Source organism: Elephas maximus, chromosome 6 (assembly GCF_024166365.1).
Source record: "Elephas maximus indicus isolate mEleMax1 chromosome 6, mEleMax1 primary haplotype, whole genome shotgun sequence".
Taxonomy (NCBI): domain Eukaryota; kingdom Metazoa; phylum Chordata; class Mammalia; order Proboscidea; family Elephantidae; genus Elephas; species Elephas maximus.
This window is the reverse complement of record NC_064824.1, coordinates 71,423,916-71,441,296: the sequence shown is the minus strand read 5'-3', so window position 1 is coordinate 71,441,296 and position 17,381 is coordinate 71,423,916. Positions and strand designations below refer to the sequence as shown.

General features: G+C 41.7%; 1 protein-coding gene across 4 annotated transcripts in view; it reads right to left on the bottom strand.

Moving 5' to 3' along the window:
• MAP3K20 (mitogen-activated protein kinase kinase kinase 20) overlaps positions 1-17,381 on the bottom strand; it is a 212,503-nt gene that overhangs the window by 2,819 nt on the left and 192,303 nt on the right. For 2 of the 4 annotated variants that reach the window (XM_049887458.1, XM_049887459.1), the window contains exon 20: positions 6,105-9,485. In XM_049887458.1, the coding sequence (XP_049743415.1) occupies positions 8,812-9,485 (674 nt within the window). In that variant the 3' untranslated portion in view covers positions 6,105-8,811. Of the gene's footprint in view, positions 1-6,104; positions 9,486-17,381 lie in introns of those variants that run through there. The other 2 variants (XM_049887460.1, XM_049887461.1) reach the window with 2 other exon arrangements.

Sequence of the window (17,381 nt, the reverse complement as noted above, 5' to 3'; positions counted from 1 at the left end):
GACGAATATGATTGAGTCCAAAAGGTTCTATGTGAACACGAAAGAAAGGGCCTAGCCCAGGACTGAGGATCAGGGAAGTTTTCCTGGAGGTAGTGATGTCCTAGTCTGCTGTAACAGAAATACCATAAGTGGATGGCTTTAACAAACAGAAGTTTATTCTCTCAGTCTAGTACGCTAGAAGTCCAAACTGAAGGCGTCAGCTGCCGGGGAAGACTTTCTCTTTCTGTCAGCACTGGAGAAAGGTCCTTGTCATCAATCTTCCTCTGCACTAGATCTTCTCCACACAGGAACCCTGGGCTCAAAGGACATGCTCTGCTCTCAGCACTGCTTCCTTGGTGGTATGAGGTACCCCTGTCTCTCTGCTGGCTTCCCTCTTTTGTATTTCAAAAGAGATTGTCTCAAGACACAATCCAACCTTGTAGATTGAGTCCTGCCTCATTAACATAACTGACGCTTATGCCACCTCATTAACATCATAGAGGTAGAGTTTACAACATAGGAAAATCACATCAGATGACAAAATGGTGGACAATCACACAATACTGGGAATCACCGCCTAGACAAGATGATACACATATTTTTTGGGGACACGATCCAATCCATGACAGATGACTTAGCCAGACAATGCAGGAGAGGTGGGCTGGGTAGAGTCTAAAGGTTTAAGTGCAAGAGCCAACACGGCAGCTAATTCAGTGTGGCTAAAGTGTTTTTTTTTTTATTGCTTTACGGAGGGGTGAGGCAAGCAGAGGCGAGATCACATGGCCATCTCCACAACCGGTTTATATTTTCAGACTGATGGATCCTCATGTCAGTTTGGGAGGGTTTCTGCTGGACAATATTGTCCTGCTTATAGGGCTGCCCTGTGTGATTGATGAGGGTGCGGCCTGCATGAAGGCCTTGCTTGGTTAGCATGGCTGACCATTGACTTGACGGCATTGGGTTTGGTTTGGGTTTTATATATATATAGTGTGTATGTATGTATATATTATATATTATAGTGTGTGTATGTATGTGTGTGTATATATATATATATATATATATATATATCCCAGCCCAGTTGCCTCAAGTCATTCCAACTCATTGCGACCCTATAGGACAGAGTAAAACTGCCCCATAGAGTTTCCAAGGAGCACCTGGCAGATTCGAACGGGTTTTTAAAATATATATATAGAGAGAGAGAGAGAGATTTATCTCAAGGAAATGGCTCACACAGTTGTAGAGGCTGGCAAGCCTGAGTCCATGGGTCAGGTATCAGGCTGGAGGCTTCTCCTGACTCACATAGCTGCAGGGGCTGACAAACCCAAGATCAGCAGATAAGACAGCAGGCTCCTGGCTCACAGGCTTCAGAAGCTGATGACATCGGCAAGCAATACGGCAGGTAGATGGCTCAAGTCCCAAGAACCAGAGGTCAGATGATGACAAGCAAGATGCAGGATCCAGAGCAAACAAGCAAGCTCTGCTAGAACATCCGTACGTGTTGGATGCAGGCCACAGCCTGGAAGAAATTCCTCTTACAACTGATTGGCTGATCACATCAGATCACATCATGGAGGATGACTATATCATTATATAAATGCCAAATTACATCATTACATAATGGCCAAACTACATTATTGCATAGCTGCCAAACCGTTGAGAATTATGTTGACATACAACCTTAACTATCACAGCTCTTAAGAGGGGTAGAGAATGGAGAATGTGGCTGGAGCTGTGGAGAGTGGCCTTCGGGGAAGCAAGACTTTGTTGTTGTTGTGTGCCTTTGAGTCAATTCTGACTCATAATGACCCTATAAAGCAGAGGAGAACTGCCCTATAAGATTTCCTAGGCTGAAATCTTTACAGGAGCAGATTGTCAAGTCTTTTCTCTCAACGAACCAACGGGTGGATTCAAACTGCTGACCTTTTGGTTAGCAGCCAAGAGCTTAACCACTGCGCCACCAGGGAAACCGGCAGGACTTTAGCTGGGCCTTAAAGGCAGTCACAGCAAGACCATAGAAACAATTTAATTCATTAAAAAATGAATTCTTTCCCTACCACCCAAATGAGATCCATTCTAGGTGGTAGGGAAGGAACTTCTTTGGTACAATTGAGTAAATGGAACATTGGTTATGGGGATTGAATCTTGATTTGAGTGTTGAATGAACTAGAAGCTCACAAGTCTTCTTCATCCTTTAATTCTCTTGATTCGGTCATGCATTTTTATTTGGCCAGCTGACATCAGTCAAAGGGAAAGGGCAAGAGATTAAGAAGTCACAGGTGCCTGCTTCACTAAAGCCTGGACAATTTTGTGCATTGATCCGTCAACGTTTTCCACCTCAGAAATCTCATAAACTAGTTCCAGGAAAAGCAAATAGACAGTAAGGAACTGGGCCCAGGTCTCGTGCTATAACCACCCCAGGGCACCCTAGCTGAACTGTAGCTTTTCAAATTTAGTGATGCCAAGGGATTTTATAAGCCTCCTAAATTCAGTCTCTTTAATTTAACATTTCAATGATGTTTCATCCTGAACAATCTGGCACAACCCAAATCACGGCATTTTGTAACTGAGCAGTTTTTGAGAGCCAGGATTTCACCAACTCGTTGGGGGTGGCACCATCATTAAAATGATAAATTACAGAGAAGGTAGTTAAAGGGCATATAAAATATATGGTGCCTCTGGAGTGGAAAAGCTGCAGTTAAGTCAGAATGTTTTGACCTTAAGATATTTTCATTCTCTATTTATGGATAAAGGTCCCTGGGTGGTGCAAAAGACTAAGTGCTGGACTAGTAACCCAAAGGTTGGCAGTTTAAACTCACTCAGAGGTACCTCTCCAAGACCTGGCGATCTGCTTCCAAAAGGTCACAGCCTTGAAAACCCTGTGGAGCACAGTTCGACTCTGCACACATGGGGTTGCCATCAATCAGAATCAACTCGATGGGAACTGCCTTAGTCTGGGTTCCCTAGAGAAGCAAAACCAGTAAAGCGTATAGATATATAGAGAGATAGATTTATATGAAGGAAATGGCTCACGTGATTGTAGAGGCTTGAATGCCCCAAGTCCATGGGTCAGGATAGAGACTTCTGATTCTCGTAGTCGCAGGGACTGGAGAACCCAAGATTGGCAGGTCAGAGAGCAGAGCTCTCACTCACAGGTTGAGAAGCTCAATGAATCCCAAGATTGACAGGCAAGACCACAAGTTAAGCTGCTAGCTTAAGTCCTGTGAACCAGGGGTCAGAAGAACAGAAGCCAGCTGCAGGATCCAGAGCCAGCAAAAGTCCCTGAGAGTCCTTGCCAGAATGTCCACTTATATTTGATGCAGGCCACATGCCCAAAGAAACTCCCTTTCAAATGATTGGCTACTCACAGCAGATTCCAGCATGGAGGTGATCACAACATCATATGACTACCAAACCACTGAGAATCATGGCCCAGCCAAGTCGACACACGACCTTAACCATCACAGCAGCTAACAAGAGCAACATTTATGGCTAACATATTTTGATCAGAATTATATAAATATTAAGGAATGAGTTTTTGTCAAATAAGAGTTTCATGGAGTAAACATCTTTATGTCAATGTATTTCCTGATTAGTTTTCTATCCAGCATAATAAATTTTTACATTAAATGTTTTATTGTGCTAATTTTCTCCCCATGGGTTCAGTTCTTTTTCATTTAAATTTTACAAAGAAGATTTGTGTCATGGATTGAATTGTGTTCCCCCAAAATACCTGTCAACTTAGCTGGGCCATGAGTTCCAGTATTGTGTGATTGTCCACCATTTTATGTGATTTCCCTGTGTGTTGTAAATCCTACCACTATGATGAAACGAGATGGATTAGTGGCAATTATATTGATGAGGGCTACAAGATTAGATAGTGTCTTAAGCCAATCTTTTTTGAGATACGAAAGAGAGAAGCAAGCAGGAAGACATGGACACCTTATACCGCCAAGAAAGCACTGCCAACAGCAGAGCACATCCTTTGGACCTGAGGTTCCTGTGCTGAGATGCTTCCAGACCACGGGAAGAGTGATACATCACAAGGACCTTCCTTCAGAGCCGACAGAGAGAGAAAGCCTTCCCCTGGAGCCGGCACCCTGAATTCGGACTTCTAGCCTACTGGACTGTGAGAGAATAAATTTCTCTTTGTTAAAGCCATCCACTTGTGGTATTTCTGTTACAGCAGCACTAGATGACTAAGACAATTTGGTATATCATTTTGTTGTTCATATAACATTTTACCAGTCACAGCTTCTGTCACTGTGAGTTTTCTTTTGTGGCCATTGTTTCTTAATTCAGCTTTTCCACATTCGATTTCTTGGTCTAAATTTTATGGCGAAAAGTTTCAAACACTGCAGTTTCATTGTTTATTTTTACGAGCCATATTCATTATGAATTAGTTGAAACAATTGACAGTTTATATTTATTTCTAAAGTAGTCCTTAAAAATAATCTCCAGTTTTCATTTACATATTTGGGATTATTGATAATTCAGGCTAGGTCTATTGTATTGCTAATCCAGTTGTTTTGTGCATAAAGGGAAACATCCTGCTTTGCAGGGGCTGTGCCTAGAATAATGACTGTCTCTAAAGTAGCAAGGAGCCCTGACAGCACAGTGGGTAAGTACTTAGCTGCTAACCAAAAGGTCCATGATTCGAACCCACCAGCCACTCTGTAGGCGAAAGATGTGGCAGTCTGCTTCTGTAAAGATTTTAGCCTTAGAAACCCAATGGGGCAGTTCTAGTCTGTCTTATAGGGTTACTATGAGTCAGAACTGACTTAACAGCAATGGGTTTGGTGGTTTGGGGTTTTCTATAGTAGCAGCCAAGCTATATTTAGCAGTTCAAGATTAGATCAGAAGCTGACTTGTTAGCTGCCATCGAGTCAGCCCCAACTCCTGGCAATCCCATGCACAACAGAACAGAATACTGCCTGGTCCTGCACCATCAACATGATTTGTTGCAGATCAGACTGTCAGACTGTTGTGATCCATAGTGTTTTCATTGGCTGGTTTTGGAAATAGATCTCCAAGACTTTCCTCCTAGTCTGCCTTAGTCCGGAAGGTCTGCTGAAGCCTGTTCAGTATCACAGCAACACCCAGGCCTCCACTGACAGACGGGTGGTGGCTGCACAGGAGGTGTGTTGGCCAGAATCTAACTTGGGTCTCCCAAATGGAAGGTGAGAATTCTACCATTGAACCGCCACTGCCTCAGAGGCCTTCCAAAACCGAAACCAAACCCCTTGCTGTCGAGCTGATTCTGACTCACAGCAACCCTAAAGGACAGAGTAGAACTGCCCCGTAGGGTTTCCAAGGAGTGCCTGGTAGATTTGAGCTGCAGAAAGGCCACCAAATTCCCACATTTAGAGACGCTCCATCCAAAAAATACTCTCTTGATTTGCTCCTACAATGATTTTTTTTCTCCTAAAATGTCCTTTTTGTATTAACCTCAGCCTCTTCCAACTAATACAGTTCCCTCATTGTTGGCAACTGATCTGTTTTGATGGAAAAAAAAAAAAAAAATCTAGTTAATCCCTGCCCTGTTCTTGAGTTATATTCATCTTTCAACCTGGCAAGCAACCTTTGGTGAGTAAGCATCATTAGGGGGAAAAAAAAGTCAAAAAGAACATCCAACTCTGATTATTTCTTTACAGTCAAGCAGCTCACTCCAGATGTCCTTATTCTAATTTTGACTAACATCGATGCTGTCAAGTCTTATTCCATGAGCTATTACAAAGTAGTCAGTTTTATGGGCTGTTGGCATAACCTCCTTGTGGTCACCTACTACACTCACTAGGGCTGAGACCATTAAGCCATTTTACTACCAGCTTGGCTTCTCTAACCCACGGCCCAAGAAAGAAGGACAAGGAAAAGAGCATAAAACAAGCAATCACTTGGATAACACTGTTTACGCCAGAGTCTCCAATAATTCCTCAGAATGTGCGTTTGGTTGACTAATTAAAGCCACACTTTATGTTCATTTCAGAGGGACTCAGTCAGACTCTACGTTCAGCTTCTTATCCAAAAATTCTAATCAAAGAAAATATTTTATTGCTTACTTGGAAGTAACATGCTATTAAGATAGCATGTTTTATTTTAGCCTACTTTTCTTTAAATTTAAGCATAAACAAAGGACAAGAACGAAAGTAACTGCAAACAGACTGTAGTCGATATAGGCTTCGTGAAAAAGGATCACAGGGGAGCTTAAAACCTTAGGAAAAGTTGGTTACCCATGATAGAAGGGTACACCATTATCTGATTTCACCACTTCCCATTGCTTTCACTTGTAAATGCTGCCCACCCAGTGCCGTCCAGTCGATTCCGACTCATAGCGACCCTATAGGCCAGAGTTAAACTGCCCCATAGAGTTTCCAAGGAGCGCCTGGCGGATTTGAACTGCCAACCCTTTGGTTAGCAGCTGTAGCACTTAACCACTATGCCACCAGGGTTTCCTGTAAATGTTGATGGCAAAAAAATAAGACTTGGATAAAAACAAGTTGTGAAATTGATGTTTAGGCCATGACAGCTTCCTTCATAAATCAAGGTCATTTCCTATAACCTTGTCTTTAATGCTACCCAAATTGTTTTACACCGTATCATCCAGCCTGTAATACAGTTTTCCCCTTGAGGCCCCAAGCACCGTATCAGAGCAGGGCCGTTACTCTGGGAACATATGCATGTACTCTGATGATTGGTTTCTATTAAAAGAGAACTTGGCCCCACAGAATTACCAGTGCGTCATTTGGATTGCTGTAGAGCTTGAGAATCTGATGCAGGGCAAAGGACGCTTGATATTCAGGGCTAGTGAATGCTCAGAACATGTTGGAGGTAGCATTTGTTTATTCGATATATAGTCAAGTTTGCTTGCCACCTGACTTATTGATTTGTAAAACGTCAAGCATTTCACAAGTTGGATTCCATAAGCCCTGTACAATCTTGCAGGCAGTTTCCTCCCACCCCCACCATTTTACCTCTTTACCCCCAGCTGCTTACAGCTTTCTTGCTGCAAGGCTGGTATTTACTGTCTTGCTCTAACAAGGCCGTTGGTAATTTTAAATTTCTCTGGCTTTTAGCTTGTGACGTTATCATCTTGCTCTGTGTGTGTTTTCTTTCAGATTTTAGATTTCTGTCATCCCAAGAGGCCTTTATGGAAGGCTGTTTTTCTCTTTTGGTTCTCCTTTGGTAAAATGTAGAAAATAAGATCCAAAAGCAGTCCCTGGGAGCTTAGGGAAAGAAACAACCACAAGTCTCCTAGGCAATTTAGATCTTTGGTTTCTGATGATTTTAATGAATGAGGTATGCATCATAATCAACATTAAGTTCACTAAACTTTATTATTGCCAAAAGTGTCATGCCAAATTATTTCAGCTCTGACCGCCAGGCACTCCTTGGAAACTCTACGGGGCAGTTCTACTCTGTCCTATAGGGTCGCTATGAGTTGGAATCAACTCAACAGCAATGGGTTTTTCTGACCATGATAAAGTCACAAACATCACACTAAAATAAATACTTACCAGCAGTGCCAAGACTAGAGTGGGGCAAGCAAGGCACTCACCTTGGGTATGACATTTAAGGGGGTGCTAAAAAATCGGTAATCAAAAAAAAATTTTATTGTAATATTTAAAAAATGAGAAGTAATGCAAAAAAAAAAATCCATGATGAGCAAAATACCAAAATTTTAAATAAAGATAAGGGCAGTGTTATGGATTGAATTCTGTCCCCCCAAAATATGTGTTGGAATCCTAATCCCTATAAAATGTAGATATAATGTAATCACTTTCCATAATTTGATCTAATGCTATGTTAATGAGACCATACCAGTATAGGGTGTGTCCTAAACCTAATCACTTCTGAGTAATAAAAAGAGCAAACAGACACAGACAAGCAAGCACAAACCGGGGGGAAGATAGATGCCGTGTGAAGATCGCCAAAGAGTCAAGGAACGCAGGGGCTACAGAAGCTGAGACAAGGATCTTCCCCCAGAACCAGTACCCTGAATTTGGACATCTAGCCCCTGAACTGTAAGAAAATAAATTTCTGTTCTCTGAAGCCACCCACTTGTGGTATTTGTGTTATACCAGTATTCACTAAGACAAAGTGACCATATCTTATCAAGCAGTGAGTGAAGCAAAAGAAAAAATCAATAATACTGATCCTGTTTTTTTATTTAGAATTTTTTTTTTTTGGTTGTTGTTCATCATGGATTTTTGCATTCGTTTTCATTTAGAAAATTAAAAAATTTAAATAAAATATATCATAGTAAAATATTATTTATCTTAAATTTTGCATCTGCGATGAGTGCCTCCCCTGCCTCACCCTGGCTCTGTGCACCGGAACATTAGTGGTTGAGTAAAAAGATGGCATATGCTCTTCTCTGGAAATGTCAACTTTCAGAGGGAAAAATATGTATAGCTATGTTCAAATCTAGCTACCATCACTGGGCACTTCCTAAGTGAGAACAAAGTTGGTAACCAACATCCATCATTTTGGCCCTGGTTTGACTAGAGTGTCAAATTAGAAGGTATTTCCCAAATGCAAACAATGGAACAGTTGGTTTTTTTTGTTAATTCCATGTCAAGGCAACCTATTATCAAAACCCATAACATTTAAAAAAAAAGAAAAGAAAAAACATTTAGAAAATTTAACTAGTTTCATTCATGAAAAGGAGCCCCGGTGGCGTTGTAGTTAAGATCTTGGCTGCTAACCAAAAGGCTGGCTGTTTGAATCCACCAGCTGCTCCTTGGAAACCCTATGGGGCAGTTCTTCTCTGTCCTATAGGGTCTCTATGAATGAGAATACATTCAACGGCAACGGGTTTGGTTTGTTTTTTATTCATCAAAAGGTTCTCCGTCCACGGTAGTTTCCTCTGGCTCGCTCTTTGTTAGTCTTGGCAGGAGAGGGCCTGTGGGGTTTCTTCCGGTATTCCACTTTAACCCATCCATCACTGACTTTACTCTCCTCTTCACTGGCTCTTGTCTCAGTATGCAAAGGCATCCCTGGTATTGTCCTGGGTTGATGATTTGGGCTCCGCTTGAAGGCAGGTGACTGGCGAGTCTGAAGCACTGACTGAGAAATCCTGTAGTATCTTTCTCTGGAAGGCGTGGAATGCGGGCTTTTCCCAGCATATCTCCCTCTGGGAGAAGAATTGAGTGAAACGCTACCACGACTGTATCTGTCCCTGCTTCTACCTGAGTATAGACCTCTCTCTGAAGAGCTGTCAGTATTAAGACTGGAAAAGCCACTGTCCCTGGAGTTGAGATGTAGAGAAGAGAAGTTTTTGGTGAGTCCATACTGGGTGGGAGAGGAGCTTCTGGACTGGCTGATAGGTGTGATCTGCTGATACTTACTGGATGGCGGGGTACGCCGCACAGCAGCAGCGTAGGAACCCTGGTTTTCTAAGTAGGAGAAGAATTGGGACTCCGGGATAGGATTGCTCTGGGAACGCTGTAAGGAAGTGTTGGATGCGATGTGGCGCATCCTCAGAGTGTCTAACCACTGGCAATCAGCATCTGCAGAAGGAATGGAAACAAGCATCTTTTAAGCCACAGTGAAGCTGCATGCCTAATTCAACAGCCTGTCTCAGGATCCTCCAAAGCTCTTTGGGATGCTCTAAGCTTTACCATTCCTAGAAGTTCTAGGCTAGATATAAGGACGTTTCCTTTAGCATTATTATTATTATTTTTAATCTTCACAGCTTTATTTTTGACTTTTGTTTGACCTTGAACTAGATAATTCTGTTTTTTTTTTTTTTCTTCACTTGTATGGGAAATGTGCGTGTGTGGAAATACACACAACAAAAACCTGTTCAACAATTTTTAGACATACAGGTCATTGACAATGGTTACATTCTTCCCATGTGTCACCATTCTCACTGTCTCTGCCCCTCTTGTTTCACCACCTTTAACTTAGACTCTCTGTCCCTTAAAGTTCTCATCTGTGCTATGGAGTTACTGTTGTCATTTCAGTCTCATATAGGTAATAAAGATGCTTCCTTTATTATTACAAATACATATTTTTTAAATAAGGGAATTTATGCAAACTGAGTTTATGCTATGTGCTTGTGTGTTCCATAGGCCTTACTTCCATTCTCTCATTTAACTCTCCCAATAATCTTATCAGGTAAATACAAATTCTTTTGAGGTCAAGTAACTTGTCCAAGGTCATTTGTCCAATAAGCCCAGGCCCTATTGCATCTAAATTTCATCTTCTTTCTATTTAGCCATGTTGCCACTTCTAGAAATGGCTGTTTACATGTGTTTGGCAGGGACACGTTTAGTAAACAAAAAGCACCTTCCAAAGCTTTTGTCAACCAGCAGTTTTAAACCTTCAAAGGCCCTAAATGCAGATAAAGGAAATTGCATTCTTAGTGGTTGAGGTAGCTAGAGATTGTTTGGAGGAAAAGACAGTTCATATCTCCAGAGAAGAGATTCCTGAGGTTCATGAATGAGAAATGATTTCAACATGAAAAGGAAGCTTCATGGCAAAAAGAAGACATTAAAGCAAAAGAAAATGGCTAATTAACAAGGATCACTTACTAAGCTGTATCTCAGTAAAGAAACAAGTTCTTCCCTGGTGGCGTAGTGGTTAAGAATTTGGCTGCTAACCAAAAGGTTGGCAGTTCAAATCCCTTAGCTGCTTCTTGGAAATCCTGTGGAGCAGTTCTACTCTGTCCTACAGGGTCACTATGAGTCAGAATTGACTAGATGGTAACAGTTTTTTTTGGTTTTTGGTAATGTCTACGATCTTTCTGCTGTCTTCCTCAGTGCCTTAACTGTGTTACCAAATTCCCAGAGTCCCCTGGTGGTCTTCCCTGCCACAGCTTCCTCAGCCATTCTGGCTCTGGTTGTGCAGATGGAGCTTCTAGAGAGGAACAGATCATGCCATTTCTCTGTCAATGAGTGGCCTCTCTCGCGGCCTGTGCACAGGAGACACCCCTGAGGTGACTGACTCGCCCAGACACTCCTCACAGGCTGCATTCAACCACAATGCCTTCTTTCCTGAAATGCTACAAACTTGAGCTACTTCCTCGATGTTGTGGAATGAATTGTGTCCCCCCAAATATGTGTTGCCATCTTAACAGCTATACCTATAAATATGATGCTGTTTGGAAATAGGGGTTTTCTTTTGTTATGATCATGAGGTCATACCAGAGTAGGATGGGTTTTCAGCCTAATCACTTCCCAGTTATAAAATGATCACAATAGACACAGAGACACACAGGGGGAAGACAGAGTGCCAAGGAATGCCAAGAAACCCTTGGGCAACAAGGAAGAACCTCCCTTTAGAGCCATGCCCTTAATTTGGACATCTTAGCCTCCCGAACTGTGAGAAAATACATTCCTGTTCTTTAAAGGCACCCACTTATGGTATTTCTGTTATGGTGGCACTAGGTAACTAAGACGCCTGATAACCATTTTTGCTAATTTTCCGTGTTCCCTGGTCAGTCAGCACTTGCTCAGTCAGCATACACTTTGAGATAATCTTGGTGTATTTTGGGCAAAGAAGTTTAGTATACTGGATGAAAATGCTTAATGTCTAGTCTTCCCAGATGGGTTATTTGCAAGTGCCCCTTTGGTCTACTTTTGCCACTCATAACTGGGCAGTAATTTACCTTGAATAGGATCTAGGTTATGAAATGTTTAGTGCATTTCTCAGCAACCTTAGCATAGAGCTATTTGATCGGCAGTTCTAAGTGAGTGCACACAGCATTCTTCAAAGCTGACCTGCTTGCTCTTCTCTCCTCCCTCCATAAAATTATACATACTTCCTACACCTCAGGTAGCTGAGAAAGTGTTCAATTATGAGAATGAGTAATGGAAAAATGCAAGTAATAAATACCACATACAGTGACTGTTCCAGTATCTTAGTTTTAAAATCATGCTGACACAAGAATGGCTAAGTCACATGTTACTTTTGGTATCCCTGCCATGGTGCTTTATTTTCCTCCCTACAAAATATGGCATCATTTAAAAAAAAAAAAAAAATACAGTTTAGGACTCTCTCAAATTCCCCTCCCAATCTGAGCTTTCCCATTCAGACCACCAGCCTTAAATTTTTCTGTCCTATTTTAGAGATGTGGCTTTTCTACTTCTTTCCAAGGGCAACTTCTCTTTCTGGGCACTGGCTCCCATCTGTCTTTTTCCTTGGTATTTTGCTCCCTTATACATTTTCTTCCTCTTTCCTCACTCATCACATGATTTTCAACAGGGGAGCAGAAGTGAAGAGAACAGGCAGGAGCGATTACCCGGGAAGGAAGGGCGGTCATGTGGAGCGGGGAGTAGGGGACAATTCGCTGGTTGAAGACAGTGCCTCTCCACAGTCGCCTCCTCCCTTTGTAACTTTTGCCAGGTTCACATACTATCACCGATGTATTGCAACATATAGATGAGTAGGAACTAGAAAAATAACTTTTCATTTAGTGGAAGGTTGAGATGGGGAGAAAATACAGTCTTCAGAATAGTCTTAAAAATTGGAGAGAAAGTAAAGTTATCACTATTTGCAGATGATATGATCTTATACACACAAAACCCTCAGGAATCCTCCAGAAAACTACTGAAACTAATAGAAGAGTCTGGCAGAGTCTCAGGTTATAAAATAAACATACAAAAATCACTTGGATTCCTCTACATCAACAAAAAGAACACCGAAGAGGAAATAACCAAATCAATACCATTCACAGTAGCCCCCAAGAAGATAAAATACTTAGGAATAAATCTTACCAAGGATGTAAAAGACCTATACAAAGAAAACTACAAAGCTGTACTACAAGAAATTCAAAAGGACATACTTAAGTGGAAAAACATACCTTGCTCATGGATAGGAAGACTTAACATAGTAAAAATGTCTATTCTACCAAAAGCCATCTATACATATAACGCACTTCCGATCCAAATTCCAATGTCATATTTTAAGGGGATAGAGAAACAAATCACCAATTTCATATGGAAGGGAAAGAAGCCCCGGATAAGCAAAGCATTACTGAAAAAGAAGAAGAAAGTGGGAGGCCTCACTCTACCTGATTTCAGAACCTATTATACAGCCACAGTAGTCAAAACAGCCTGGTACTGGTACAACAACAGGCACATAGACCAATGGAACAGAATTGAGAACCCAGATATAAATCCATCCACATATGAGCAGCTGATATTTGACAAAGGACCAGTGTCAGTTAATTGGGGAAAAGATAGTGTTTTTAACAAATGGTGCTGGCATAACTGGATATCCATTTGCAAAAGAATGAAACAGGACCCATACCTCACACCATGCACAAAAACTAACTCCAAGTGGATCAAAGACCTAAACATAAAGACTAAAATGATAAAGATCATGGAAGAAAAAATAGGGACAACCCTAGGAGCCCTAATACAAGGCATAAACAGAATACAAAACATTACCAAAAATGACGAAGAGAAACCAGATAACTGGGAGCTCCTAAAAATCAAACACCTATGCTCATCTAAAGACTTCACCAAAAGAGTAAAAAGACCACCTACAGACTGGGAAAGAATTTTCAGCTATGACATCTCAGACCAGCGCCTGATCTCTAAAATCTACATGATTCTGTCAAAACTCAATCACAAAAAGACAAACAACCCAATCAAGAAGTGGGCAAAGGATATGAACACACATTTCACTAAAGAAGATATTCAGGCAGCCAACAGATACATGAGAAAATCCTCTCGATCATTAGCCATTAGAGAAATGCAAATTAAAACTACGATGAGATTCCATCTCACACCAACAAGGCTGGCATTAATCCAAAAAACACAAAATAATAAATGTTGGAGAGGCTGCGGAGAGATTGGAACTCTTATACACTGCTGGTGGGAATGTAAAATGGTACAGCCACTTTGGAAATCTATCTGGCGTTATCTTAAACAGTTAGAAATAGAACTACCATACAACCCAGAAATCCCACTCCTGGGACTATACCCTAGAGATACAAGAGCCTTCACACAAACAGATATATGCACACCCATGTTTATTGCAGCTCTGTTTACAATAGCAAAAAGTTGGAAGCAACCAAGGTGTCCATCAACGGATGAATGGGTAAATAAATTGTGGTATATTCACACAATGGAATACTACGCATCGATAAAGAACAGTGATGAATCTGTGAAACATTTCATAACATGGAGGAACCTGGGAGGCATTATGCTGAGCGAAATTAGTCAGAGGCAAAAGGACAAATATTGTATAAGACCATTATTATAAGATCTTGAGAAATAGTAAAAACTGAGAAGAACACATACTTTTGTGGTTACGAAGTGGGGAGGGAGGGAGGGAGGGAGGGAGAGGGCTTTTTACTGATTAATCAGTAGATAGAACTGCTTTGGGTGAAGGGAAAGACAACACTCAATACATGGAAGGTCAGCTCAATTGGACTAGACCAAAAGCAAAGAAGTTTCCGGGATAAAATGAATGCTTCAAAGGTCAGCGGAGCAGGGGCGGGGGTCTGGGGAACATGGTTTGAGGGGACTTCTAAGTCAATTGGCAAAATAATTCTATTATGAAAACATTCTGCATCCCACTTTGAAATGTGGCGTCTGGGGTCTTAAATGCTAACAAGCGGCCATCTAAGATGCATCAATTGGTCTCAACCCACCTGGAGCAAAGGAAAATGAAGAACACCAAGGTCACACGACAACTAGGAGCCCAAGAGACAGAAAGGGCCACATGAACCAGAGACCTACATCATCCTGAGACCAGAAGAACTAGTTGGTGCCCGGCCACAATCGATGACTGCCCTGACAGGGAGCACAACAGAGAACTCCTGAGGGAACAGGAGATCAGTGGGATGCAGACCCCAAATTCTCATAAAAAGACCATACTTAATGCTCTGACTGAGACTAGAGGAATCCCGGTGGCCATGCTCCCCAGACCTTCTGTTGGCACAGGACAGGAACCATCCCCGAAGACAACTCATCAGACATGAAAGGGACTGGTCAGTGGGTGGGAGAGAGATGCTGATGAAGAGTGAGCTAATTATATCAGGTGGACACTTGAGAGTGTGTTGGCAACTCTTGTCTGGAGCGGGGATGGGAGGATAGAGAGAGAGAGAAGCTGGCAAAATTGTCAAGAAAGGAGAGACCGAAAGGGCTGACTCAATAGGGGGAGAGCAAGTGGGAGTACGGAGTAAGATGTATGTAAACTTATATGTGACAGACTGATTGGATTTGTAAACGTTCACTTGAAGCTTAATAAAAGTTAATAAAAAAAATTGGAGAGAAAGGAAAAAGAGAAATGAATCTCAAGACGTTTTAGAATATATAGTAGGCAGACTCTCTAGATTCCAGGTATGATTCTTCAGGGCTTTGAAAAGTAGTATTGACCTCCCTTTGGCTTGCTTTGATTTTACCTTGCTTCCCTACCTTCCTTCTTCCTTGTCTCTTCTTCCATGAATAATAGGAGGACCCACTACTTAGAGCCTTTGTGTATTAAGATTTTCTTGCCATCTCAACATTTATTCCTCCCACCGCTTTTTAAAACCAACAGAGCCCTAGTTTTGTTTGGTGTCTGGCCCCCTCCAGGTTGTCATGTGCATCAGGGGAAGCTGGTCCCATTCTAGCGCTAGGGGCAGACTTTGATTTGTCTAAGCCATGCATGGTAATGCTGTGTTTAGGAATGAACAAGTCACTCAATTCTGGCCAAAGCAACATGAGGGAAAGTCTGCTGGGGGGTTATAGGAAAGTTTTCCTCACTCCTAAATGTTAAGAATAGAGACGGAACTGACTCATTAATTCCTCAGGGCATTGCCATATCTTTACGTGAGGAGTGTGAACATGGAAAGATCTGAGGGTGAAGCCAAAATGTTGAAGATGGCAGAGTGGAAAGAAGGAAAGTTTATTCCTGAGCCTTCACATGGTGAGCAGCCTTATCTTCTGCATCTGAAGCCTGCCCAACTTCTGGACTTCCTGTTATGGAAGGTAATACATTTATTTCATTGTTGTCTAATCCAGTGGTTTTCAAACTTTACTGTGTCTCCGAATCACTCAGAGGGCTTATTAAAATGCAGATTGCTGGTGCCCACTCTTAGAGTTTCTGTTTCAGTAGGTCTGGGTTGGGCCTCCAAATTTGCATTTTTAACAAGCTCCCAGGTGATCCTGATGCTGCTGGACTAGGGAACACACTTTGAGAGCCAGTGGAGTAAGCCGGTTGGAGTTGGGTTTTCTGTTATTTGCAACGGAAAGATCTTTCTTAACTGATGCAGATGGTGTCCTCTCTATCTTCACATCGTATAAACCAAAAACCAAACCCGTTGCCATCGAGTCAATTCTGACTCATAACGACCCCAGCAACCCCACAGGACAGAGTATAGCTGCCCCATAGGGTTTCCAAGGAGCGGCTGGTAGATTTGAACTGCTGACCTTGTTGGTTAATAGCTGAGCTCTTAACCACTGCACCACCAGAGCTCTGATCACATCATATAGGAAAAAAGAATACAAGGAGGAAGAAAGGGGGGCAAACTAGCTAAAACTGGAGTAAGCCAAAGGAAAGTCAGTACCTATTTTCACTCTGCAATCTCTCCAGTGAATAGAAGGAAAAGGTTTATCTAGAGCAATTCCAGTGGGAGTTAGAAGGGTACTGATCATTCCTTTCCACACTGGCAGAGAAAGAGAATAATTTGCTATTTCCTAAAAGATTTATGTTTAAGAGAAGTAGAAGACACCTACTAGATGTCTGCCCACTGTCCTGTTAGGAATGTCTCTACCATGTCCCCATCCACATGTTTGCAGCAAGAGTTGCTATATGTACAAAGTCCTCACCACCCACCCTACTCTTCAGACACTGCCATCACTACCACTTCACTCTGTTGGTTCAGAGAAGAATGCCTTAAAAAAAAAAAAAAAAAGGATTTGAGGGAACATGGGTTGGTGACTTTCAAAGTGGTAGGATTTGAACTATGTAAAACTTGGAAGCTGCTGGCAGCCATTTTGTGTCACGTGAGTTGAGAAATAGAGAAAAACAACTTTTAATGGAGAAAAGTATACCAGAAATGGAGAGAGAAGACCCCTATATATTTCACAGGGGTGTTGTATGGAGCAGTTGGGATCATGGCTATAAAAGCCCTACAGAAGTAAAATGTGTCCCACCAATCATTAGTTATTAGAGTCATTTAGTCCTTAAGGCCAGGATAGTAGGCATGCAAGACAAGATTACTGAATTAGGAAATATAAAAAAATTTAAAAATAGAGTGTCTTATGAGAGGGAAGCTAATGAGAACCAATGCCAATAGTATGGGTTAGTCATTTTAGAAATAGCATGCCCCAAAAGATGTTTGAAGTTGTGTTTGTGGCTGAGAAACTTGGTAAAAACTAATCTCCAGTTATGGTGGTCAGAATGCCTTCTCATGATTGATTGTGAAAGAAAAGAACCAAATCAACTCTGTTGACAAAGGGGAGGAG